This window comes from Ursus americanus, chromosome 2, assembly GCF_024610735.1.
Source record: "Ursus americanus isolate L20-20 chromosome 2, mUrsAme1.1.p, whole genome shotgun sequence".
Classification (NCBI taxonomy): domain Eukaryota; kingdom Metazoa; phylum Chordata; class Mammalia; order Carnivora; family Ursidae; genus Ursus; species Ursus americanus.
Genome location: NC_142128.1, coordinates 48,725,323 through 48,750,699, shown reverse-complemented (window position 1 = coordinate 48,750,699; position 25,377 = coordinate 48,725,323). Strand labels below are relative to the sequence as shown.

The following is a 25,377-nucleotide window of genomic DNA, read 5'->3' as shown; positions in this document are numbered from 1 at the left end:
GCCACAGGTGGGCCCGTACGTCAGCAGCCAGCCGCGGTGCCCGCGGTCCTGATGCGGAGTAAAGTGCTGGCACAAGACGAAACAACGCCCGTATCTTAGGTGCGAGCCGCTGGGAGGCAGGTGGACGCGGAAACTCAGGGAGGCCGCAGCGTCCGAGGCGCAAAGGAGGTTCACGACCTCGCTCCTGAGGCACCACTCTTACCATTACTTAGCCACGTTCAACTTCATTAAAGCAACCATGAGTGGTGCCCCAGAATAAAGCCGTTCGTCAAGAGAACGAACCCTGGGGCGTCTCATTAGGAGGGAACCGGCAAGATTCCACGCGGCCCAGAAGACGCCAGGAGACTCCTTGCGATTCCTGTCTGAGATGAAATTACTCGAACAGGAGACATCTGAGAAAGTTTTGTTTTCTCAGACCAGCGCACACGGTGCCAGAGGGTACAGGGAACTCACAGATGGTCGGGACAGGAATTCGTTCAAGCTGATATCAAAACTGGCATTTTAATTATGCTAATTGGCCTGGTGAAGGAGAATACAGAAGACCTTCTACTAAAAACAAATAAATAAAATCAATCTCTTTAGCTGCCTTTTCTTCCACTCCCACTCTACCTACACACACACACACACACACACACACACACACACACACACACCAGAGTGGGCGACCAACTGTCCCAGTGTGCCCAGGACCCCCGACCCCTTGTTAACACTGAAGTCCCGTATTCCCGTAACACCCCGCCCCCCGGGACCCAGGAGCACTGAGAGGGCTGCCCCTCCTCCCCCAGGCTATCCCAGCAATGACCCCCCTACTTCTAGCCACATTCAGGCCACTGGGGCCTCTGGGTTTCAAGTTAGAGGACTACCAGCCCTTTCTGGAATACGCATGTCCAACCCCAGCACGGGCTGGAGAATCCCTTTCTTTGGGGGTGCTCTAGACCCTGGCACGGGGTCGGCTGCCCTTGCTGCTCCGCGATCAGACACGGCGAGCAAGCCCCACGTAACGGGTCTCCCGTAAATCACTCTGGCTGCTTCAGCTCCGCCGTGCAGCTTGAACACCAGCCGTTGGAAGGCTGCTCCGTCTTGGGAAACAGCTGACCTCGCTTACTGGTGCCTTAACCCTGGGGAGTGATTGCTTCCCGCTTCCTGACTGTGGGTGCATATTAAGTAGGAAACTCCGCCTTTGTGGGTTTATTTATCTCTGGGGCGGGAGCTGGGAGCGTCCTGGAGGATGGTCTCATTAGCAACTGCATCGGGGTGGCGAGAAACAAGACTTGTTTTTATTTTTCTTCTGCACCCCAACTTCTGCCTTCACTCTGCGATGCAAAGTCCCCGTTGTAACAGACACGCTCCCTTCAAAATGCTGACGCTGGAAACGCCTAGGAGGCCTTACAGGGAAGGTGAATCCTGCAAAACCGAGTGTATCCCCATTATCTCCACGAACATCCCTAATGGAAGAGTGTTTACATTTGCACCTAGTCCTGCAGGTAATTCTGTGGCCCGCAGAGGCTGGAAGCGAGACCTGATCTCACATTCCATTCCACCAGAGGACGCCCAAGCCGGTGGCAGGCTCATCGTGGGACCTAAGGGAGAAGGCAGCTGATACGATATAAAATTAGGGTCACATGCAGCCGGGTTCCTAGGTAAGAAAACCTGGACTTCCAAACCCAAATCAAAGAAAAAGGTACTTGGGAACAAAATATTTCAGAACGAAACGACTATTTACGAAATGCGCTGAGGTGCCACGAAGTGGCTGACGTCAGCACCAAGTGCAGCTGAGTGTGCGCACACACACACCCACACACACACAACCACTACTGATCGGGGAGACCTCAGCTCACCCAGTGGGGTCACCTCCGAGATCCACCACTTTTCCAGGAAGATGGAAGAGCTAGGCTTTCCTGATATGCACACACTTTCCCCCAAGACTATACCGTGAGAGTTTAGCACAAGACGCGCAGAGGCCGAGCGATGCTGCTGGAAAGTCCCCTCAGGGACAAAAGAGTCAACATTTCCCTGCAAAGTCTGACAGCGTCAGCAGACTCATGCCCCGTCCCACAACCTCCAGTCCCGTCTCCAGCTGCCCCCGGAGCCGGCTTTGCAAAATGTATTTCTGGTCTCCCTGTTCAACCTTTGACGGCTTCCCACCCGCCTCAAGATAAGGTTCCATGTCCTCGGCGGGCCCCCCATGTCCTTGATCTTGCTCACTCCCCAACCCAACGCTCGTGCCTAATACTTCAGCCACACCAGGCTCCTGAGCAATTCCCCTAACAGAGCCGTCACTTCTTGCCTGCTGCTGTCTCCTGGAACAGTCGCCTCACCCAACCACGTGCCACTCACACGTGGGCTCGTTTTCAAGATTGAGGGGAAGCACCCTTGTGCCCCTATCTGTCCCCCTGGCAACATACTGCATCTGTTCCTTCACGTGCCTGTCTCACCTACCAGCCCATAACAGCAGGGCCGCGGGACTTACCTGTTTCCAGAGCACCTACCACAGGACCTGGGGCAGCACAGGTTTTAATAAATGTCTCTTGGGGGGACACACGAAGAAGTAAATAACACTCAGTGGCACTACAACCCTCGTGCTCCATTGTGGGTCTGGAGAGATCCACGGTATCAGACCCGTGACGGCCACAGTGCAGCGTGACCACGTGCGAAGAGCTGTGTACACCTAGAACATACTCGAGCGCCAAAGCAGAGGCAGCGCCGAGGAGGCCTGTCCTTCCGCGCTCATCCCAACCAGGGAAGGACGAGTCACCTTTACACTGTTCCACTGCAGCTCCGCGGCTCTGCATACCGCCTCCGTAAGGAGTGCTCTCCTTGGGGCACGGGGAGGAGGAGGAAGGTATCATTGTCCCTGCGTCCAGAACAGTCTTCTGGTCACCTCCTCAGTGGGAATCACGGAAATGTGTGGAAGAGACGCCATCCCTGCGTGGCCTGTGGGGACTTTGCCCACTGTCCCCTCCCCCAGGTGGAGACCCACAGGCTGATGCAGCTTCTACCCTGGGATCTGGGATTGGACTTGCCAGAAAAAACACAGGACATGCCCTGAATTTTAGATGAACAACAGGGAACTTTTTAGTGTAAGTTGGTCACGTGCCTGCTAGACGCGGGCAGCTCCATTTGGGATTAAGATCTATACTCAACCCCCAAAATATTTTATTCTGGCTTCCTCTGGTATCACAGGCAACGCAGAATCAGTGTTGCTACGTGTCCTGCTTTGCCCTTTCGTCCCGTATCTTCGCACAGGCGTGTCTCTGCTGCGGCAACGCCACCTCCCCCAGGTCCATGTGCCTCTGCCTCATTGGCTGCTACTTCTTACAGTTCAGCCGAGACCGACAGGGTGACTTGCTCCTGCAGTGCGAACCCTGCTCTGGAACCTCAGCTCGCCATCTGCGACCTGCCACCATGTTTCCCTGAAGTCTGTCACGTGCTGCTGGCTCTGGAACCCCCGTTTCCAGGGTCCCCCGACGGCTGTGGGCGCCTCTCGGTGGTGGGCCACCTGCCACTAGGCCAGTCCCTGGTGACCTTACAGCCACGTCCCACCACCATGTCCCTTTCTAGTCTACTTCTGCCACAGCCTCCTGAGACTTTGCTCCGAAGGTCTGTATGTGAAGACATATCAGCAGAGAAGCAGCCATTGCTGTAGAGAACGGGTGCCCCGGTTAACCACGACTTCAGGCGTGTAAGCTGCTGCCAGGACACAGGAGATTCCCGCTGCCAAAGCAAGACTCCTTCCTACCCTACAGCGAAGCCCAGCGAGAGGCTCTGCGCCTTCTCTTGCCCTGTCCTTTGGCCGCTAGAAATCCACGTCACTGTCCACGGCCTGGCCCGAAAGCCGCCTCCTTCCTCCTTCAAGACACACCAGCACCCACTTCCCTAAATGCCAGGACCCCTGACTTTGTGACCCTTCAGGCTGACATCTAACCAGGTGCAGCATTTACCTACTTACTTATTTACTTAAATACCTATGTGAGCACAGGTCTTACTCACTGCCATCTTTAACTCCGAATTCCACAGATAAGTATCCAGTGTCACCTTGTGGTAGATACGGCACCTTTTTAAAAAAACTCTGACCTCTGCTCTCTCCTGGAGCTTACTGCCTTGTGGGAAACGAGACATCTGATAAATCATCAAAAGAACAAATGTAGATGCTAGATGGTGGGAAGGGCCAGGAGAGTACAATAGGGACCTCACTGTGGTTGGGCTTCTGGAAAGTCAGCCTAGAGGTGATCCCAAAATAGACAAGTAAACAGTGGGGCAAGAGGCCCCCTGGGCCGAAGGTGAATCCTTGCCAAAGGCTCCAAGGACCTCAGGGAAGGCCAGAAGCAATGGAACGAGGAGTGGAGTAGCCAGGGCGGCAAGATGGGGCCGGAGGGTGGCAGGGCTCAATCATGCTAAGGCTTCAGGCCACGTGCTTTCGTCTGGACTCTCAACGAGATGATAAATCATTCAGCCACAGGCCAGGAGAGGACAAGGATCACGTCTCAGAGAGGGCTGCTCAGTGAAGTACTTGAGCTGAACAGATAGGGAGACGAATGCTTTGAAAGCCTCCCCGGTGCCCCGACCCGGGACGACATGGCCATCGGGCGGCCGGCGCCCATCCTTACTGCGCCGTTCTCTAGAGCTTGTGCTGTAAGTCTCTGACTTTGGTCGATGAGTGCATAATGGTGTATGAACCCAGTGGGAGCTCCTAGTCCTACTTCTCAGGTGAGGAAACTAGGACTCAGGAACTAGAATTTGCCGGACTCAGGAACTAGAATTTGCCAGACTCAGTCCCTGCTGGGTGCCACCGCTTTTGGACTTTCCAAGTTTCGAAAGGTCAGGCCGTGTGACCGTGTGGGCACCGCATGCAGAGCACGGCTTAGGGCTGAAGGCAGGGGACTCATGGCTGCAGTTCACCTTCAGGGAATCTTCGTGCTGTTTAGGAAGATGCTAGAACCTATGAACCACAAGGCCGGCCTCAGAAAAGTCTTTTAGGGGATTCCAGTATCTCCCACTCCTATGCCTCAATCCACCTCACCAAACTTGGTTTTGGACAAGACAAACCCTCGTCCCCTGGGGTTATACTTCCGAGACACCACCGTGCGTGGTGCCATCTTGTTAGCTGGTACTAAGTTACCGTAACTGGAAATGCAGAGTCCTGCTCTAAGACCTGTACAGCGAATCTGACATTCATCCACTTGGTACGAACACGAACTCTCTCTGCCCAGTCACGGTCTCCAACCTTATCTGGCACACGCTCTCGCTGCTGTCCAACGGGTGACAGTCAACACCCAACTGCAAGACTACCGACTGCCACATCGTCAGGGTGCGCCACCGGGCCAGCGCCCAGCACCACACGACGGAAGTGCACACAGAGGTCAACTCTGAGATCAAGACCTATTTTGGCACCTTCTTAGCTTCATCCTTTTCTAATTCATCTGTGATGAAGCCCTAGAATGAACACTGCCGTGTAAGGCTCTTCGGACGCACACACGACGGTTCGGTCGAAACTTTCACGGTTTGCACAGGATATGACATAGTGTGCATTTCCAGGCTTATGGCTGGGCAAATCGGGCAGTTACACATAACGTTTCCATGTCCCACAGACGTATGGAGTCTGTAGGTGAAATGTGCATCAGGCAGTTAAAACTTAAAATTTGTCTTCTTTAACTTTGCAGAGTCAAAGGAAAATAAGCTCAGCCTGATTTAGCTAAAGAGAGGTGCCTTAGTGCAGCGAAGTATTTCTATCTGAATAAACAGCCTCTACACTCAGACCTGCACAAACCAAAACACATATCCACTTACACACATCCATACACAGTGTTCATAAACGGGCACAATTTCCACAGACGTTACCATATTTACACAGAACTCACACACGTTTAGAAAATACAGCACGTAAAGAATGCACAAACACGCACACACACGCACACACGCACACGCACAGGTGCTGCTTGAACTCAGAGTAGATGTATAAGGCAACAGAAAATTGTATTTACGCATAGGGCTAAATCTGGATAATTCAAGCAAAGGGTATTGTTTTTTTAACTCTCAGTATAAATTATCCGACTGGCTGATTCTACACAGCCCCAAATTCTTCATTTTATTTTTATAACCTCTGATTTTGCTTTGGCTTTTCTGAAAGGCTACTATTTACTCAGGGCACACACAGAGATTGTATGCACACCTTAACGAGGAACGGTAGCTACACACACACACACACACAGATGACACGTGTGGTGTAGACCTTAAGGCTATTTACCATCACACAGGAAGCTAAAGCCCCTTGCACTTTTCTGACCATCCAAGAGACAGCAATTACCCCAGATTATCAGACCAACAATGACACGCCGCGTAAAGAGAGACACTGAGCCAACTCTACAGCCCAAAGACTGGCATATTCAAGTACACTTAGGACATTAATAGCAATTTACGTGCCATCACTGAGACAAAGCCACAAAGGCTCCACTGGCAGCCTCTTATTTTGAAGCCTATTATTTGTGGGAGTTACAGGCTATAATCACAACAGAAACTTTCAAAACCCTTATCTTCCGTGACGCACCAAATCTATTTCAGAGTCATAATTGCTATGTCACCAGAGAGTTTGCTGCTTAATGCACTCAAATGCCATTTAGTGTTTGCAGGGTCATTACAGCTAACAGAAGGGTGGGGAAGGGGGGGATGCGGTGGGAAGCTGCGGGGAGAATGCAGACGGAGAATGTTGAGGGGAATGTGCTAGAATGGGGCACTAATTTATTTAGGGGAGGATACTGTTTTGAGAATTCCATTTATCGACCAAATGAGAGCAAGAGCTTAAAAACTATCCATGGACCTAAGAATTCAGAATTCAGGTGCCACCATCCCAGAGATCTTTCATGGAGGCTGGGGAATGGCCTCTCTTACTCTGGGATTCTCAACCAGGTGTCACAGTGGTTTTTTTTTTTTTTTTTTTTTTTTAAATTTTCATTTGTTTTCCTTCCACATTCTCCCAGAAACCTCTGCACTGGGGAATCTTCCATTGGTGCTGCGGGCTTGGGAGCCTGGCCTGGCTCTTCTGTACACGTTCTGCTGTGGAGCGAGAAGGGCAGAGGGGAACGGTGCCTGTGAGGTGTCAAAATTCAGCAGCAAAGAAGAATGTGCTCCCTCACAGGTGGCCGAAGAAGATACCAGGACGCTGATACAGCAGCCGAACTACCAGAAAACATCACGCCACTCAGAAGACCATTTTCTAGACCTACATACAGTACTAAGAATGCTTGTTAATGTATGTTGCTTGCTTTCTTCATCCTGGCTACAAACTAGCCAAGGACAAACTTGGTAACTCCTGAATTCTGGCACAGGGTAATGTCAAGGACATTTTTGATTGATGAACGTACCTCCAGGTTTTCAAAGAAAACTCTTAGGTTCTGTTTTCCAGCCCTGAGTTTTTTCATAGGCTAGAAATACAGAAAATGTTAAGTGAATTCAGATTGCATGGTTAATTTTTTTTTTTTAAACATCAATGCCAGTATTACAGACCTGCCTTTAGTTTTCCTGGGATAAAAAAAATCCACCTTTCATACTGAGAACTTTCTACAGAAACAGACAGAATAAGACCTTTTCCCACACTGAGAAATAAGAGTTTTCTCTGTATTGTCTACATGTGGGCAAACTGTAGGATGGAGTAAACCTTACTGTATAAAAGTTCTCAGAAATCAGTAGGAAAAGAGGAACATTTCAAGAATACGTATAGAAGTCTAGCAAACACATGAAAAACGTTCAATCCCACTAGTAATCAAAGAGATACAAATTAAATTAAAATAAAAAAGAGAACCCATTTTATAGTTTGATAGTTGACAAAGATTAAAAATACTGCTAAGACACTATTCCTGAGAGTGAGGAAGTGGGAATGATCATGTTGCCAGAAGATACGTTTGCCCTACATCGCAAAAGCCTTAGTCTAGTTCATAGCCTTTAATCCAGCAATTTCATTTCTAGGAATTTATTCAAGGAAATAACAGAACATGTGCACTGAGTTTTCTGTACTATGATGTTTACCATAGTGTTTTTAATAATAGTAAAACAAACAACCCCCAAAACAAGAAAGCAGCTTAAGTATTCCACCGTGGAGACTGATTAAGTAAATTACGGACTTTCCCTATACCATGCTTCTGTGCGGTTACTAAAGTTATGTTTGAGAAGAATGTTTAATGATATGGAAAATATTCATAATATATTTTTAGTAAAATAAGTAGGTGACAAAATGATATGTTCGATATGATCATAGCTCTTCTACGCCCACACAAATCACACTTACACACAGAACGCTAGAAGGCTGGAGAGCAAAAAGTTAGCAGTAACTTCCTTCTGTGTGATTTCCCTGAATTCTGCACGTTTTCTATGTTAAATATTAATTTATAATCAGAAAATAAAAAGTAAATGTAGAATTTAGACAAAGCGTAGGCGGGAAAGTCCACATCTGATTTAGGTCTTTGTCTTGTGTGTTTGAAAGGTCGTGGCCAACCTCCAGAGCTCACTGGAAAACGATCCAGGGCAATCAATGGTCAAATACAGGTCTGAGGTCTTTCTTAGATGGAGGCAACTGAGACTCTAGAGAAGAGAAGCCTAGAGAAGAGAAAGTTAGCAAATGATTTCCAAACTCTCTTCAAAATATACTACCTGCAAAGAATGTTAATCAGTTGTTTTTCCCTTGCCGCAAAAAAATAAGGTCAAAGACGGCGAAACACAGCAATCAGCTTAGATGAGATGCAGAGCTGCTGGAGAATCTCCTTTTTATTTTCCCTGCCCTCATGCCCAATGCAGTAACTGGGTAATAACAGATTCCAAGAAAATGCCTGCCGATCGAACGAGTGAATGAGGGAGTGAATGAACTCTAGATCGAGCTCAAGGCCACAGAGACAACATCTGCTCCAGGAAAACGTAGGGAAAGACAAGGAAGGGCAGCATTACTCATTGAGTATCTACACATAAAAGACTTAGGGTGTAAGTTGGTGAACATTGTAGGGTATGAGGAACAGAAGTTGGAGGTAGAGGACGCATACCAAGCTGTGATAAATGGAAAGAAAAAGAAGAAGAAGAAAAAATCCATTCTTTTGTGGGAGAGCCTCTCTGGACAATGTGTACATTTGCAGGGGTTCTAGGCAGGCAGAAAATCCAGCTAGAAGTCGGCTTGCTGGTTTAAAAATAAATTAGCAAAAAATAAAAGGAAAGGAAAGAAAAGAGTAAGCTCTTGACTACAGGTTCAAGTGGGCTCAGTCCAAAAAGCATGCATTAAGCACCTACTATGTACCAGGCCTGAACTAAAGGCTGAGATACAAAACTAGGGTCCTTCTGTTCAAAAACAAAGGGGCCTAGAAAGAAAGTAAAAACAACCAGAAAAGGACTCCTATTCCAACCCAGCGTGCTAGGTACTATGCAGGTGCAGTCTGCAGGGACTAGGAAGTACTTCTAGAAGACAATCCTGCAGTACATCTTATAAACCGAGTGGGATTGTGAGATGCTTGCCATTACCATGGGTTCTGGGCTATGGATTCTATTGCTTAAGAATTTTAATCACCAGGAATTGCCTCTAGGAAAGGCCAAGCTCAGTAGGACAAGATGTGGAGAGAACCGACATGTACAGCACCAGAAGCTTCCAGAACCCATGGTCTAGATGCGAAGCACCAGGCTAGGTAGTTGGTGAACTTCAACAGCAAAAATCATCACACCAGACAAGGAATGCCAATGGATATCTGCAGGTCTGTTTTGTTCACCTTTAATTTTATTGTTGTTCTCATGCCTGGTTTTACCCCCCTCTGAACGTTTTTTTTGTTTTTGGACAGTTTTAAAACTGCCCCGATTGTTTTAAGAAACTTGAATTAAATAAGATAATGCATATAAAGTGCCTAGCACACGAGAAGTCAGTGTTAGTTATTAATACAATTATTAAATGTCATTTTAGCCTGTTAATTTTCTATCCTTATTGTGTTTTAATTGTTCTTTAATTTACTGCTTTATACCACTTCCTTATTTTATTACTACTTGATCTGTTTTATAATCTTTGTATGTTCTTAGCTGATGTTATTTATTTTACCCATTCACCCTAGCTTATTTTATGCTTTTACTCTTCTGTTTAGTAATTGTGTGTCCTAATTGCTTTTAACCTTCACTTTGCTGCTTTACACACAATTTCCTCATCCTCCTGCCATTCTTATCCTCCTTTTTGCTTCCTCGTAGTTCACTAGTATACTCTTTCTTCCAGATTCCATTTCTCTTCTCTCCCAGCTCTTTTTATCTAAAATGTTTATTATGGAAGTACAGTGGACACATTTCCTAGCTTTTTTATATTTAATATGTGTCACTCTTTTTTTTATATTTAGTTTTTAAAATTTTATTCATGCTATATTATCCTTGCATTGTGTTACATTTACTCTTTTATTTAGTTTTTTAAAGATTTTATTTATTTATTTATTTATTTATTTATTTATTTATTTGAGAGAGACAGCAGGAGCATGCGAGCTGGAAGGAGAGAGAATCTTTTTTTTTTTTTTTAAAAGATTTTATTTTTATTTATTCGACAGAGATAGAGACAGCCAGCGAGAGAGGGAACACAAGCAGGGGGAGTGGGAGAGGAAGAAGCAGGCTCACAGCGGAAGAGCCTGATGTGGGGCTCGATCCCGGATCGCCGGGATCACGCCCTGAGCCGAAGGCAGACGCCCAACCGCTGTGCCACCCAGGCGCCCCTGAAGGAGAGAGAATCTGATGCAGACTTGGTGTTGAGTGAAGAGCCTCACGATGGTGAGATCGCAAGCTGAGCTGAAACCCCTGAAACCAAGCGTCGGCCACTTAACCTACTGAGTCACCCAGCTGCCCCATTACATTTAGTCTTTTAATGGATTAAAAATGCCAAGTGTTCAGTGTCAACAAAGAGGAGGGACCATCTCAGTAGAGGTCCTGCCCAGCGAAGCGAGGTGGTCCCTTCGGTTGGGCTGGGAGAAACTGTGACTTCTGTGGTTGATACCCCGCTTTCTTCAATTCTAACCTTCCCCCCCCTAAAACCACTATTTCACATGGGTAAGCTATTAAGTAAATAAGCAAAATTCTCCTCTTCTTCCATTTTACTGTCCCCAAACTAAAAAAGATTTCTCTTGACTTCACATGGAGACCCCTCAGACAGCCTTGCTGTGTATTTTAACGAACCAACTAATTTCTCCATGAGGAGACACCAGATCTAAAATTCCTGCTCTCTCTCGTCTTATCACTGGGTCCTTGGCCAAGCTGGCTAACCAAACAGGACACAGCAGCGATGTTAGTGTAGGCTATATCCAGGGAAGGGCTTTCTATGTGATTCTTAGATTTAATTTTAAGAAGAGAACCCACTGGTCTTACGCATTGTATATGTCACCCCAAAAGGATACATAATGCAATAGTCCTACGTGAGTTCTCACAGTTCTTTTCCCTATCGGCCAGGCTCTAAAATATTTATTATCAGGAAACATAACGGATCCTCTTAGTGTAAGGTTCTTACCAAGTCCCTTTACTTAACACAAGAACTAGATGTTCAAGGCTCCCTCTGGACAAAGGGAGAGAACAGAGGCTTTGGAGTCAGACTTGGCTGGGTCCACATCGTGGCTCTATGCCTTTCTGCCTCTTTAATCTTGAGTAAACTACTTAATTTCTGAGTCTCTGTTTTTCTCATCCATAAAATGGGGAAGAGAGTGTTAATAAAAACATTGGAGTAGGGGACGCCTGGGTGGCTCAGTTAAGCGTCCAACTCTTGATTTCGGCTCAGGTCACAATCTCGTGGTCATGAGATCAAGCCCCACGTCAGGCTCCGTGTTCAGCAGGGAGTCTGCTGGAGATTCTCTCTCTCCCTCACCTGCTGCCCCTCCTGCTTGTGCACACTCTCTCTCAAATAAATCTTACCAAAAAAAAAAAAAAAGAAAAAAAGAAAAAAACCCCAAACACTGGACTATATTAGGATACACGCTAAATGTCATGAGTTAGTGTTCTTAGTGTGGATACTGACAGAAGCTCAGGTTTGCCTCAGAACTTTCCACATGGAGTTATCTGTGCCTTTGTTCTCTTGCCCCTTGAAAAGGGCACGGTGTTCAGTAGTGACACTGGGGTCTCTCTATGACTCCCAGCTCTGGCAGAGACGGGCCTGGCGCGTCTCTTCTTAGAACCTCTCCCTCTTCGATTATCCCCTTAGTCTAGGGGTTGGCTGAAGATGGGCTTGCACACTCCCATGACAGATCACTTCTCTAAGGAGGAACAAAGTATAATTTTGGATAGGTGTGTGGCTTTAAAAAATAATATGTTTATATAATTTGGGGGAGAGGCTTCAGAACTGGACTTTAAGCTAAAGGGGACTAGAGAAGAAAAGGGAGAAGACGAAGATGAAAGAGGGAGGATGTAATATCTTCTAAGTGACAAAAACCACTCTAATTTTTAAATATCATTAGTGTCTATTTTTATGTATTTCAAAAGTTCTTATTATGGCAAAGGGAACACAAGTCCCTTTAACAGCAGTTATTTCAAGTCAGAACCGGAGGCCAGTGTAGAATAAAGCATCTGACTCACTACGCAACGGACTTTCTAGCAGTCTGGCTCTCAGATCGAGCGAGGGGGTGAGTGGCAGTGGGGGGTGGGGGGGACAACTGACTGCTTACAAAAGGACAGATTACTCTGTGGACAACTTTTTGCTCTGTCCTTCCTTTTCCTTCATTTTCATTTTTGTAAACTATGAGACGGGCAGACACAAGGAGGTGAAGGATAGTAAACTTTCCACAACTGTATGACGTTGGTCAAAACTCAAGAAAACGTACACCTAACCGTCCGTATACTTAACTGCGTAAAATTTTACTTTGGAAGAGAAAGAAAACTGTGAACAAATATTGAATACTAGTTAATGACACACATACCAGTAATGTTTATTCAGGTGACCCTGGACTCCTGTCAATGTACTTTTACATTTTACTTTGAAATGCATCAGGAAAGCAAGCTGGCTTGGCAAAGGACAGAAGGACGCAGATATGGGTAGACGTAGGACGAAATATGGATGCCAGAACGTAGGTGGTAGGCAGTGGTTTCACTGTGAAATTCTCCCAACTCTTCTATATGTTGGAAAAATTTTAAAATAAAACATTGGAAAAAAATTTTTAAGTAGTACCCTTCCTACAAAAAAAACCCCCAAAACCACATAATTCCTTGTTAGGTAAGCCCTAAGCAGCGTTTAAATGTGCTTCTCACTAGCACAGAGCTTCTCAAACCAAATGTGCTTAGAAATCACCAGGGGATCTGACTAAAGCACAGACTCGGATTTAACCGTCTCGGTGGGGCCTGCTCACAAGCTCCCAGGCGATGTGGATGAGGCTGATCCGCAGCCACGCTTGGACTAGGCTAGCAGGTCAGGGGGGAGGGAATAGCTAAGCCGTGGCTGCCAGCAAAGGCTCTGGGCACCTGGGAAATCTGAACCAGAGATGGGACCTCTTACAAGCTCCAAACGGTTTTTAGATGTAAAGAAAGGGGTCAAGATGAGTTCAAAGACATGTCCGGCTTAGGCTTGAAAATTATTAGGTTAGATGAATGAATGGCTGACAGCGTTGGCAATTACTGCAAATAGAACCACAATAATTGTGGCATTTATATATTTATATTTTAAACCTTCCTCCATATTCTTTCATGGTTTGAAGCATGCGATTATGCTAATCTCAGTTACCTTCCTGCACACAGTTAATTTTTAATAAAGAGTTCTCTTTACTTTAGGAAAGGCTGATTTAGGCAGAAAGCGTGTTTCTCTGTGGTCTGTGTTAGGAAGTTTGCTTGTTTTCACAGCATGGCCACAGCATCAGTGCGATCGTCCCATGTTTGGTGGCCCCTACATGGCTGGCAGGGCATCTAGAATGGCACTGTGCAACATGGCGGCCACTCACCATGTGTGGCTCTTTAAATTCTAATTAACTCAAATTAGAAACAGTTACAAATTTGGTTTTTCAGTCACACTAGTCACATTTCAAGTGCTCGGCAGCCATGTGTGGCTAATGGTTAACTTATTGGCCAGGACTAAAATAGAACATTTCCATCAGTGTAAAAAGTTCTTTTGGACAGCATGCTTCTACAAGGAAAGACTAGTTTTTGGCACGGTTACTTGTAAAATTCCTAAAAGAACTGCAAATGTCAATCCATGTTTCTAAGTCATTCACATTTTTAGTTGATAGGAATAGGATTACATATGTAAATTCCTTTCACAATGGCCATTCCCAAAATTCTTTAAAAAATAATATTATTTTGGCTATATTGGGTGGTATAGGCCTTCTGTTTCCGAGAAGCAGGGATGGAATGAGATAACTCCCAGCCTTTCTAGCACTCTGTGGCTCCACCCAGTGCCAAACCATGTCCTACTGACATCTGTGTGACCCACGATGGATATTAGAAGGTCATCGAGAAACGTTTGTTTAATAAAGCATTTATTCATTTATTTACTTATCTGGTCAGCTGTTCCAGACTCAAATTGGTCCCGCCTTCTGTCTTATTTCTCAGTCAAACTGGAGAATAGAAACACTGTGTTTAGAGATATGGAAAAGAATTTCTCCCAACTCAGAGTCAGGGGTAAGTAGAGATTTTTTTTAAAGTACCAAATTTTAAAACAACAATTGGATTTTCTAAGACAGAGGTCTAACATGTTATCTGAAAACAAGCTAAGAACATGGAACTCCTTCCCAGAAGGCAAGAAGCCATCAGCAGAAATCGATGCCAACGTTTCCCACAATTAAATTCAGCTGATTTAATTAGCTTAATATTTACTGAGGTCTAGAGGGGCCGTGCCACTTTCAGGAGCAACTACAAGAACAAACTGCCCTTTTGAGGTTGTGAAATTTTTCTTCATAGAGCAGAAGGCGGGATCGACTTGAGTGTGGAACATCTGACCAGCTCCTCGCCCAAGGAGAGTGTGGCTGCAGGGCCAAACCCGGGCCCAGTGGGGCAGAGTGCTATAAAATACCAATCCCAGTGAGAACAGCATGATGTACTGTTGTCATCTCACAGATGGGACTCTTTTCAAGGAGACAAATTTCTCTTTAATTTATAGCTTTGAACTATTTCCCTACCTGTTGTAGTTTCCTGGAAATGGGAAAACATCAAGTTTCATAAGCAGAATATGATATCGGACAAGGCCATAGATATCTAGTTCAGTTGTCTTTTGAGAGTTCAGGAAACGGAGTCCTATTAATAATGGGAAAGTGATTTGTCCACTGTCACATGGGCAAAAAGTAGCAGAAATGGAATATGGATGTGTCTGCACACAGCCACACATGCACTATGAATGTGATCACACCTGGAGTGATTGCATCACTAGGTTTGAGATTAACCAAGTTCTTTGTGATCGTCTCTACAAAGGGATAAGGAGTCGTCACAGAAGGGTGTGTATTCTTGGAAGCCCACGGTATGGCTTTTTGTCGGGGGAGGAGGGTAGATTTCTCAAACTATTGCTGGTTGGTTTTGACTTCCTCTCTTCTGCTGTATAACTCACTTCCAGGTTTCCTCCTAAACTTCAGAGTTGATTGGCTCCCTTGTTTGAGTCTTCCAAGAACAGGGAACTTGATCGCAAAGTGCTGAATGAGACTGAAAACTGAAACAAGTGCTGATTGGCATCAGGATTTTACATCATCTCAGGTCCAGACTTTCCCTAACCTGATCTGGATATAAGAGGACATCGCCTCCTTCCCCAGGTCAAAAATACTACGGATGGCTGATTTATTGAACGGATGGATGGACGGGTGGATGGATGAATACATGAACACATGAACGCATGAGTGTATCAAGATGCCATTGGATGATGTGGCCTCATTTGTTTTTTGTACCTTGAAGGGCTTTCACGTGGCCGCTGGGGAAAAACAATGGATTACATAAGAAAGTATAGTATTGAGATTTTTTTTGCTTCTCCAACTATTGTGGGCTCAAATAAAATGCTTTTCTGTTCTCAGATGCTGAGCTGATATGGTATTAAGTTTTAAAAGCCCCATCAAGGAAGAAGCTTAAGGGGCTTCCTCCACTCCCTTTTGACTCTGCCATAAAGGAAAGCCAGTCTGGAAGCTTCTGGGAGGCAAGAGTCTGTCTACATCATTCCTGCCATCTTCAAACCCTCCAGATTTGGTTCACCATGTTCAGACCTGTCGATTCTCATCACTCCCTCTACCCCTCCAGCCTGGGACTGTTCACAAGTCCCCAGCCGCAGCGTTGGGAGGCACTGGAAGGCAGCTAACTGGGGAGCAGATCTGGACATATTTTCATACCTTCGAATTTTGAATTCCACTTGGCAAAATAGAAGAATTAAAACTTCATATAATTAAAATGTGCTTTTAAAGATTTGCATATGAATTTTAATTATCACTCTAACTTCCCAATCCTACAATTCCACATGTGGCAACATCTTATTAATATATACTTGAAGTAGAAGGAGGTCTCTCAGAAGTAGTTAAGAAAAAATTAAAACGATGGCACACGGCCAAGTATTACCAAGTCCCCCTTCTGATATCCAAGCACCTGCAATGTGTTCACGTGAACAGGATGTTATTTTCGTCTTAATGATTTATATGTTATTTTTTTCTTAATAAATGTCCTTTTTTCCCCTAACATGGGAGAAAAGCAAACCAAACAAAAAAGCAAACCAAACAAAAAAAGCAAACCAAAACAAAAATACGGATGCTATGGCTTACAAAGCTAAAAGTTTCATCTCTATTTTTCCCCTCCTATAATTATCACAGAGCAAAACTGATGAGATGCTTTGGTCAGAAACTGACGTTCATGGCACTCTGCCTTTTCACAGAACACTAACACTTTATTTCCATCTTTGCTAAAACTCTTGAATAAGAAACATCTTATAGGGGTTTCTATTTATGTTTAAGATTGGCTGGAGCAAACGCACTCCCTCAACTCACATTTGAAAATAATTAAAAATAAAGTGTTTGCCCCTGAAGAATCATGCTTTCTGCTACCACATATCTCTGAGAATTCAAAGGGAAAGGTTGGTGTAATGAAAGCTCTTCCTCCTTCCCATTTAGGACCTCAAGATACAATTGGAGGGGGAAGCAATGGGGTAGACTAGAAGGAATCCCAGAGGCTACGTCTCCCAAAAGAGTTCTCTGGGGAGCACAGTCTACGATTGAGTCTGACGTCCCTGGAGCTGACGGTGAGAATCAAAGATGGTACTTGTAGATTTCTAGATCTAGATTGCGATCTCTAGATCTCCACTCTAGAACTATCCAGCTGAAAGGGAACTTAGAGCTTGCTTCTCTGGTAAATTTTATAGATGACGCAAAAATACAGAGGTGATGCCATTTATCAAAAGAAAAGGCACGGGAAGGAATTAAGTTTCCCAATTTCTAGTTCCCTCTACCTCCCATAAGCTTGTCCACGGAGGTTCCAGTCCCACATCTGGTGGAGACAATGTTATACGGCTACATGGATGGTATCCCACAAACAGGTGTGGACACAGGGATTCTTTCAGGACAGGAGGAGTTCCGCAGAATTCAAAGGGATCATCCTCTCGGCAATATTAGCACTATATAACTTCATGTATCTAATGCTGATTTGAATTGGATTCTCGGAGAATCTGCACCAGCCAAAAAGCTTATTAACTTTTTATAAAAAGGAAGACTTGGGACACCTGGGTGACTCAGTCAGTTGAGTGTCCAACTCTTGGTTTGGGCTCAGGTCATGATCTTGGGGTCAAGGGATCAAGCCCCGTGTTGGACTCCATGCTCAGTAGGGTCTGTTTGGGATTTTCTCTCTCTCTCCTTCCTCCTCTGCCTCTCCCCCCGCCCCACCACTCTCTCTCTCTGTCATAAATAAATACATAAAATCTTTTATAAAAAGAAAAACTTAAACTTTTTGGATTAGAAACACGATGTATTTGTGCGTTAGTAAAGCATTTAAAATAAAAATCATTTCCAGATACTTTACTGTTATATAAGATGTGGCTATTGGTTACTAAATAAATACACTTTCTAAATTCAGTGGCGACTTGTCTTCTCCTACCTGATTTTTTCATCAGTCAACATGTTCTGAGCAACTAATACAGGCATTTAGGAAATATTTAGGAAATATACGGGTGTGGAAGACATGAAGACCAATTAAGTCTGTCCATGTATCTGTAATGCAAGGGAAGTGTATGCGTGACAAAGCAGAGAGAAGCAGGGAAGAAGGGTATGGGAGGATAATCCGGGCAGCCAGGAGGAACTGGCTGTGGGAGCAAAAATATGATTTTGAGAGTGGGGAGGCATGGGGAAGGTGGCACAGGAATGAAGGACATTTACGTACATGGCAGCCAGGTGCAACCATAAGGGGGATGTGCGCAACCAGGTAAGGATGAACTGACCGTGTTGCCTGGCACCCAAAATTTACCTGGATGTCAGGAGGGTGAGGTGGAAGGGCAGGTAGATCGGGACCAGGGTGTGGGAGACTCTGAGCATCAAACTTGGGGTTTGAGCTTGCTTAGACAGGCAACAGACAGATTCTGGTGACTTCTAGGCAAGGAATGCCTGAATTCAGAGGGTGTGTGCAGGAGAAAGGAGACACTGGTCAGTAACAGTAATGAGAAAATGATCACAATGGCCAAGCCGAGGAACTATTCCAGAAGGAGGACAGTGGCAGTGAGAAAGGAAAGAGGAGAAAGAACACAAGAGCTGAGTGATCTAGGTCCGTCTGATTGACAGAGAAGTGGAATAACCAACCCCCCCCCCCCCCGCCGCCATTACTCAGAGCCACTCTAGCCTGGTAAGTACTGCCCATTGTCATCTGAGAGCACAAAGGACTTACGGATGTGTAATGTAACACTCGCCGTCGTTAAGGAAGGGGGTGTTTAAGACTTGCACAACTCTACACCCTTGTCGAAAGCATATCTTTCCATCAGAAGAGAAAAAAGTGACAACCGTGTCCTAACCAATGCTCACTAGGAACTGCCGACTGTGAAACCCGCTCACACAGAGGAGAAAAAAGGTCGAATTAGAAAGTTACCGCTCATAACATTTCATACTGTATATTTCATACTGGAACCACTTCCGCTTTGCCAATCTCTTGCCTACTTATTTTCTCATTTTCCCTAAGAGCAGCCCTTGAGGTTCTGAGGGTGGGAATTACTGGCCCCGTTTTATGGAAGAGAGGTACGATGCCTGCCCAGGGACACACGAGAGTGACCCGGACCAGAGTCTCCCAGCCCTTCCTGACCTTCCATGCCTTCACCACGTGGGCTCAGTGAAAGGCAAGTAAGTGGTCTGAACTTTCTGGGATTTAAAATAGACACTGGTTGGACAAGATATGGGTGCTATGAAAACTCAGCCAGGGGAGCAGATAAAGGCTGCCCAGAAAATGTCCTCCACCAAGTGAAACACAATCCAGAGTCCAGCTGGGAATTCCATTGCTGCCTTGGGTTTAGGAACTGTTTATTTTTATTTCTTGGCTCAAACTTTTCATTCCTGCCCTTGTCTCTTCTCGTCTCCCTCCTTCCCTCTCTCTTTCTTCTCCTGGCAGCCACAGCCCCACTCCACACATGCACACGAGTCCGCGTCGAACACCACTGTCTAAAAACACAGCTCGCTCTAACAAGCTTCATCTCCTGCAGGTGGCACAATTTAAAAATTTAAAATGGACACTCAAGGAACATATCACACCACGATCAGCCTTTGAATCATTTACCCTGCTCATTAAAGACCCAGAAATAAAATAAACACAGTTCCCAGGGAAGAAAAAAATGAACACACAATGAGAGACTCTTTCGAGTGGCATTTTCAAGCCCAGTTTCTGTGGTAAGCTTATGTAAACAGACATAACTGTCTGCACATGTCTGGTTACACTCTTTCAGAAATGGTTCCCAGTCCACCCGATAGCATCAGAGCGGTCAGTGTTGACCCCCCCAGAGTCTGAGTCCACCATCTTCTGCACTACCCAGTTAGGAAGAAGGATGTCACAGCACCCACTCGCATAGACCTTCTGCAGCTAATGTTCTCATCCCCTCACTCTGGTACTTTCCTCATGTTCCTGTTTTCCACTCATACAGAGCAAAGCTTCTTCTGGAAAAATCTCTTGAGATAGAAGATGTATCTCAAAAAGATTCAAAAACTCATAAATGCATATGTGCTTGACACCCCCCCCCCCCCAAACACACACAGACAAGCACAGAGCAACCTCATTCGTCCGGGGTCCGTTTTTGAGAACATACTTCTCCACCACAGTATCTTGTGTTTTTCTAAGCAGGTTTCCAGCAAGTTAGCCATTAACATGATAATTATAATTAGCATAAGCACAAGAAGAGAAGAATGCCTCTGCTCTGGAAATCCTTTCTGGAAAAGTGACATGATTGCACAGAGTACAGTCAACAGGGTCAGCTCTGACCTCCTCCGTCTCCTGCCAGAGAGGGATTTGATAAATAGCACACAAATTCAGAGGGGATTCTGCCTAAAGAAGGTAGAAAATAAGGCGCTCCTAATTGGCCGGGGCCTTAAAAAGTCACCAAGACACTTATGACCTGGTACTTGACTCTCTTCTCCGACATCCTGACCGAGTAGCTAGTACGCCATGTTTGAGAGAGCTACGCCATGTTTGAACGCTCTAATGACGGGAAATTCTTGACTTCCAGAGGCAGCCAATCCCTTCTCTGGACAGCTCTGACTGGGAGAAAGGCCCATCAAAGGTCGAAGGGAGGCATGTTTCTCTGAATCTTCTAGTTAGTGCTCCTGTCCTTGCCCCGTTTAGATCACTCATGACGAAGCCAATCTTTCTCACAAATAATATGTCTAAAACTATTAAATATACCACCCACATTTTCTCTTTTATGGGCTAAGAATTCCTGATTCTTCCAACCATTCCCTGTGATGAACCTGTTGGTATTCTTGTTGATTCCTTCCGGTCTTGCCTTAGTCATGTCTGATTTGACCAATGCAGGGTCGAAGGAGCCCTCGCCTCCCCCGCTGCAGACACTATACGTCAGTTAGCATAGACTAGGAGGACATTAACACATCATGCCTACCTTTCCTTCTTCCCATCCCCAATTCATTTGAATCATAACACCAGAAACAAACAACAACAACAACAACAAAAATCTTCACCGTCCATCAACCATAGTTTTCTTCGATAGTTCTGAGCCGATGGTTCTACTGGAGCCTCCTGCGACCTCTAAAAGCCCAGGAAATGACCCCTGATCTAAAAAACAGCCTCCTTTTCCAGGCTGCCTCTTGCCCTCGTTTGCTGTCACCGCTGCTGAGATAGCGGACGATTGATCTGAGAAATCAAGTTGGATTGCTGTCCCAAATCTACATTCGGTTCTCCTTGTGTCTGTCTGATCGATTTCACTCTGTGCGACACAGCTTGTCGCTATGAATTTTCATGCTAGTCAGAAGCCGCCAGCGCGCCCAAGAACGAGGAGAGGATGGTCCGTGCGCCCCCCCCCCCCCAGCCCTTCCACATCCCCAGCCTCTGTGTTCATTTCTTCCTTGTTTTCGTCCTCAGACAGATGGGAGAAAGGTGCTTTTTCAGACCACAGACCTGGATGCAGTGGATTTTGGCTACTGGTTTTCCTGCCCAGGGTCCCCAGGCCCCAGCTTGTGGCGACATTTCCTACCACTGCTGTGCTAGGTGTCACCTGTTTAGCGGCTCCTCTCCGCTGGACGCGAGTGGCCGCAGGTGCTATGCGGACACTGATTGGGTGTGACAGCCCTCGACGCCAGCTGCCTGCGTGAAGCCTGCCCGGTCGCCACTTTTTGTGCGGGGAGAACGCTGCCGATGGCGTGGCCGATACGGAAACGAGAAACTAGGTGACTGTAAAGCTAAGAGAAGTCCTACTAAGTGGCATTCCGAGCCCTATGGCTTTGAAATAATTGGTTATGATAGAATAAAAACAAAGGGTGGGGGAGCCTTGTTTTCTTACACTGATGCCCTGCGGACTGTACATCTGACTGGCTGCGAGTCCGTCACTGTATCCTCCTGTCTGGCTGATAACATGGCGAAGGGTATCCACCTAAACAGATGAACAACAACAGAGAGGAGATTAGTCAGGGAGAGGCAGGGGAAGGCGGGCAGAGCATCATCACGCAGGCTACCATGCAGGCGGGCCACATTCACACAGTCCTGGCCGAGGCAGCCTTCCCGGGAGGGTCCGCCAGGAGGAGGCCGGCCTCTCTCTCTGCCACATCGGGTTTCCTTTCTGAGCTCAGTCAGCAAGACGGTAACACGGTCAACGAGAGCTGGGATTCCCACCACTGAAACTAACCCCCAGCGCTGCAGGAGACGGCGGGGACTGGGTGACGGGGAGCGGTGAGGGGGGACAGAGTGAAGATCCCCCTCCGTGGCTGCTCCTCCACTGGGAGCCTGCAGAAGTCCAACTCCGTCTGGAGGGGGCCTGCGCAGCCGCCTCACAGAGAGAGCGGAACGTGACTAACCCTGTCCTTTCCAGGGCTCAGATGACGGCCAGCTGTAGGGTCGCTCAACCGGTCTGACCACGGCTCCTCATCCCTGTCCCTAGGTGTTTCCTGTGTCACTGGCCAGTGGTCTCCTCCAGGCGTGAGGTGCTTCCTGTTCCGTATGCGGGGTGGGAGAGCGGGCTAACGGGGCTCAGAACTTCCCTAGCCATTCTGACCCAGAGCACTCGACTTCACCCTCTCACGGCAGGCTCCGTGCTGAGACAGTGGGATGGCTCCCTGAGACGTGGTAAAGGCAGGCTGTTCGCTAATGGGCCCCGAGGGTTTACACCACACAACCTGAGTTTTGCTTCCCAACATGGGCTCTGACTCATGACCAGAAACCCAAGTCCCTTGACCTCAAGGATGATTGAGAAGATGAGTTTAGTCAACGTGGCCTGGTGTTTTTAAAGCTTGAAACGGAAACAGGAGATACAAAGGTATTTGCCTACCTATCAATTACCTCCTTATTTGGCAAATATGGAGTGTGGGAAACCCACAAACAAGAGGGAGACCCGCAACGTGAGACAAGGGACTGAACTCCCCTCCTTTCCCTTCAGCGAAGGAAGAATATGCTGGTTCCACGTGCCTGATGGGCCTTGGTCCCCTCGCCTGTGCTTGCTCCTCTCCTGCTTTCCCAGTGTGGCTGACAAGCCAGAGCCAAATGCATTCACAAAGTGGGGACGAGGTTCCCCAAGACCATGGTTATCTCTGTTTTGGTTTGGTTTTGTCGTTGGCAAGATTTTGTTTCTACATTTCCCTCTCTCTCTCCCCCTTTCTCTCTCCTCCTCCTCTCTCTCTCTCTCTCCCCCTCTCTCACCCTCTCCCTCGCTCTCTCTTCCTCTCTCTCTGGACAGAACTCGTAAGTGCCAATACGACCGAGGGCTCTTGGACTCCAATGCATTCACCTGGTGGCACATTGGCTGGGTCCCTACCTGTGACTGCACGTTGGCTCCAACCTGGGCCCCTTGGTAAGAGTCCCCATTGAGTGACTGCACGCCCATGAACAAATCTCCAGAGTTTGACATGTTAAAAGAACTGGAAGAACCTGGAAAGGAAAGAGTGAGGCACCTGAATCACAGAAAGGAAAAGGCTCAACCCCTGCCACTAACAGCCAAGAGGGAGAAGGACATGCAAGGCGACCCCCCAATCAACACTAAAATGAAAATAACATCAACAGAGTCTGGTTAGTAGCATGAAGAACAGAGCAAGCAATAAAGCGTGTGCATCGTTCATGTTATGGGAAGCCACATCTTCCTGCAAGTTGCCAATAGGACTGTGTCCCCTTAACAACCTCAAGCTGGGAAAGGGAATATTTATTTGCATGTAATCTTCTCAACTCAGTCTATTTGAATTGGAAATGGTCTCCAGGACCTCTCTTTCATGCCTGTAAAATTCTAGGGGTTGCCAGGGGACCACAAACTAAAGAATATGGGCTGGTCAATGGTACTTCCCCCACCATGATGGAGCACACGAGCTATTCGGCTGGTTTCCAAATATGCTATTGCCAACCCATCTGCCATCACATGGGAAGCAGCCCTGGTGAGGGAGGGTGGGGAGTGCACGAAGGCAGTGCCACACATTAGGGCTGGCCCTGGGATGGGAGTCCACCGACATTCCTGATCTCTAGAAAGAAGGTCAAGCTCCTTGCTGGGTGGCAAGCAGCCCAAGAGAGCCTCAAGGACTGCAAGAAGATGTGAGAATGGTGACTTCTTCCATTGCCACCTGCTATTGTAGAGGAACGTGAAACAGAATATTGGGCCGGGAATTCCGAAGCATGCATGAAATATGAAATGCTAATGATAACACTTATGATAATAATAAAAGTGGGGGCCTCAAGAAGAGCAGTCAACCATCTGCTTTCACCTCCCAGAGAAGAAGCCTTCTCCAGCATAGTTAGTCTTCAGGCAGCACCCGGGCTGCACTGCGGTAAACCCAGCCCACCCTCAGCCTCAACACAGGGGCGTGGAGAAGCTTCTTATTCTGAAGTCATCGTGCAGCTTAGCGCATTAGGAAAGAAAGCTCAACGTGCAAGGTTTGGTTAAAACATGACGTTAGCCTAGAAAAGGAGAGACCTTAGGGACCCAGGTCAGTTCCACTCTATCTCCAACTCTGTCTTGCTCAAATTGGGCTCTTGTCCTCACATTTTGACAGCCATCATCCGTGTGGGATCGCCCAGCAATGATGCCCCAGCTCTGACACTTTCTTATCTCCTAAGATAGGGATTTGCGCTCTCCTAGAGGGCTGTATCCTGGAGCTCAAGAGAAGGCTTTTCCTGTGCCGTACAAGAATCACTTAACTAGCAATGAATTCTGCGCTCTGCCACTCTGCTCCATGCTGAACTGCTCATAGGAGCCTCATACTTGCAAGGAGGGAGCCATCTTGAAGAACCAGTTGGTTCACTTGGGGAGACCCTCAAGGTAGGAAACTTCTCTGTTTTTCTTTGTTTTGGGGATGTCCAGCCACACGCAAGAACTAGCTAGATCTACTGCTATGTAAGCTGATCCTCCACTCTCTCCTGTCATGGGAAGAACGGAACACTTTCTTTGGGGGGTGGAGGGAGAATCGAACACCATCCGGAGGACTACGACGTCTCCATAGCTCCACAATATGTCCTATCTCGTTGGGTACACATTTCTCCATTTAGCTTATCTGCACGGAAGTAGAAAATGGGGGTCTTGAGCAAAAGAGGCACAAGGTCTGACCAGGCAGGGCAGCTATTCCTGGAAGTTTCTTCCAGGAATGTGGTGCCACTCTCCCCAACGTGTGGCTGAAGCAGAGTGTGGCACAGATCACAGATTCCCATGTTGAGAGACATAATTCCCCGGGCTGCATGTCCTACCTACATCCTTCTCAAACCTTTCTTTTAATTAGAGCTAGAACCGAAATAGTAAGAGCCATTCCATCATCACTGTTACGACACACGCTCACATTTAGATGGCATCAGAACCAGGAACGGTCAGCTCCA

At 46.6% G+C, this 25,377-nt stretch overlaps 1 protein-coding gene across 6 annotated transcripts in view; it reads right to left on the bottom strand.

The window, feature by feature from the left end:
* Positions 1-25,377, bottom strand: part of PBX1 (PBX homeobox 1) — a 281,772-nt gene that overhangs the window by 7,356 nt on the left and 249,039 nt on the right. For 4 of the 6 annotated variants that reach the window (XM_045809683.2, XM_087856031.1, XM_087856021.1 and 1 more), the window contains 2 exons: positions 23,345-23,457; positions 21,881-21,970 (listed from right to left, as the gene is read on the bottom strand). In XM_045809683.2, coding sequence (XP_045665639.1) covers positions 21,881-21,970; positions 23,345-23,457 — 203 coding nt within the window. The remainder of the gene's footprint in view (positions 1-21,880; positions 21,971-23,344; positions 23,458-25,377) is intronic. The other 2 variants (XM_045809685.2, XM_087856036.1) reach the window with 1 other exon arrangement.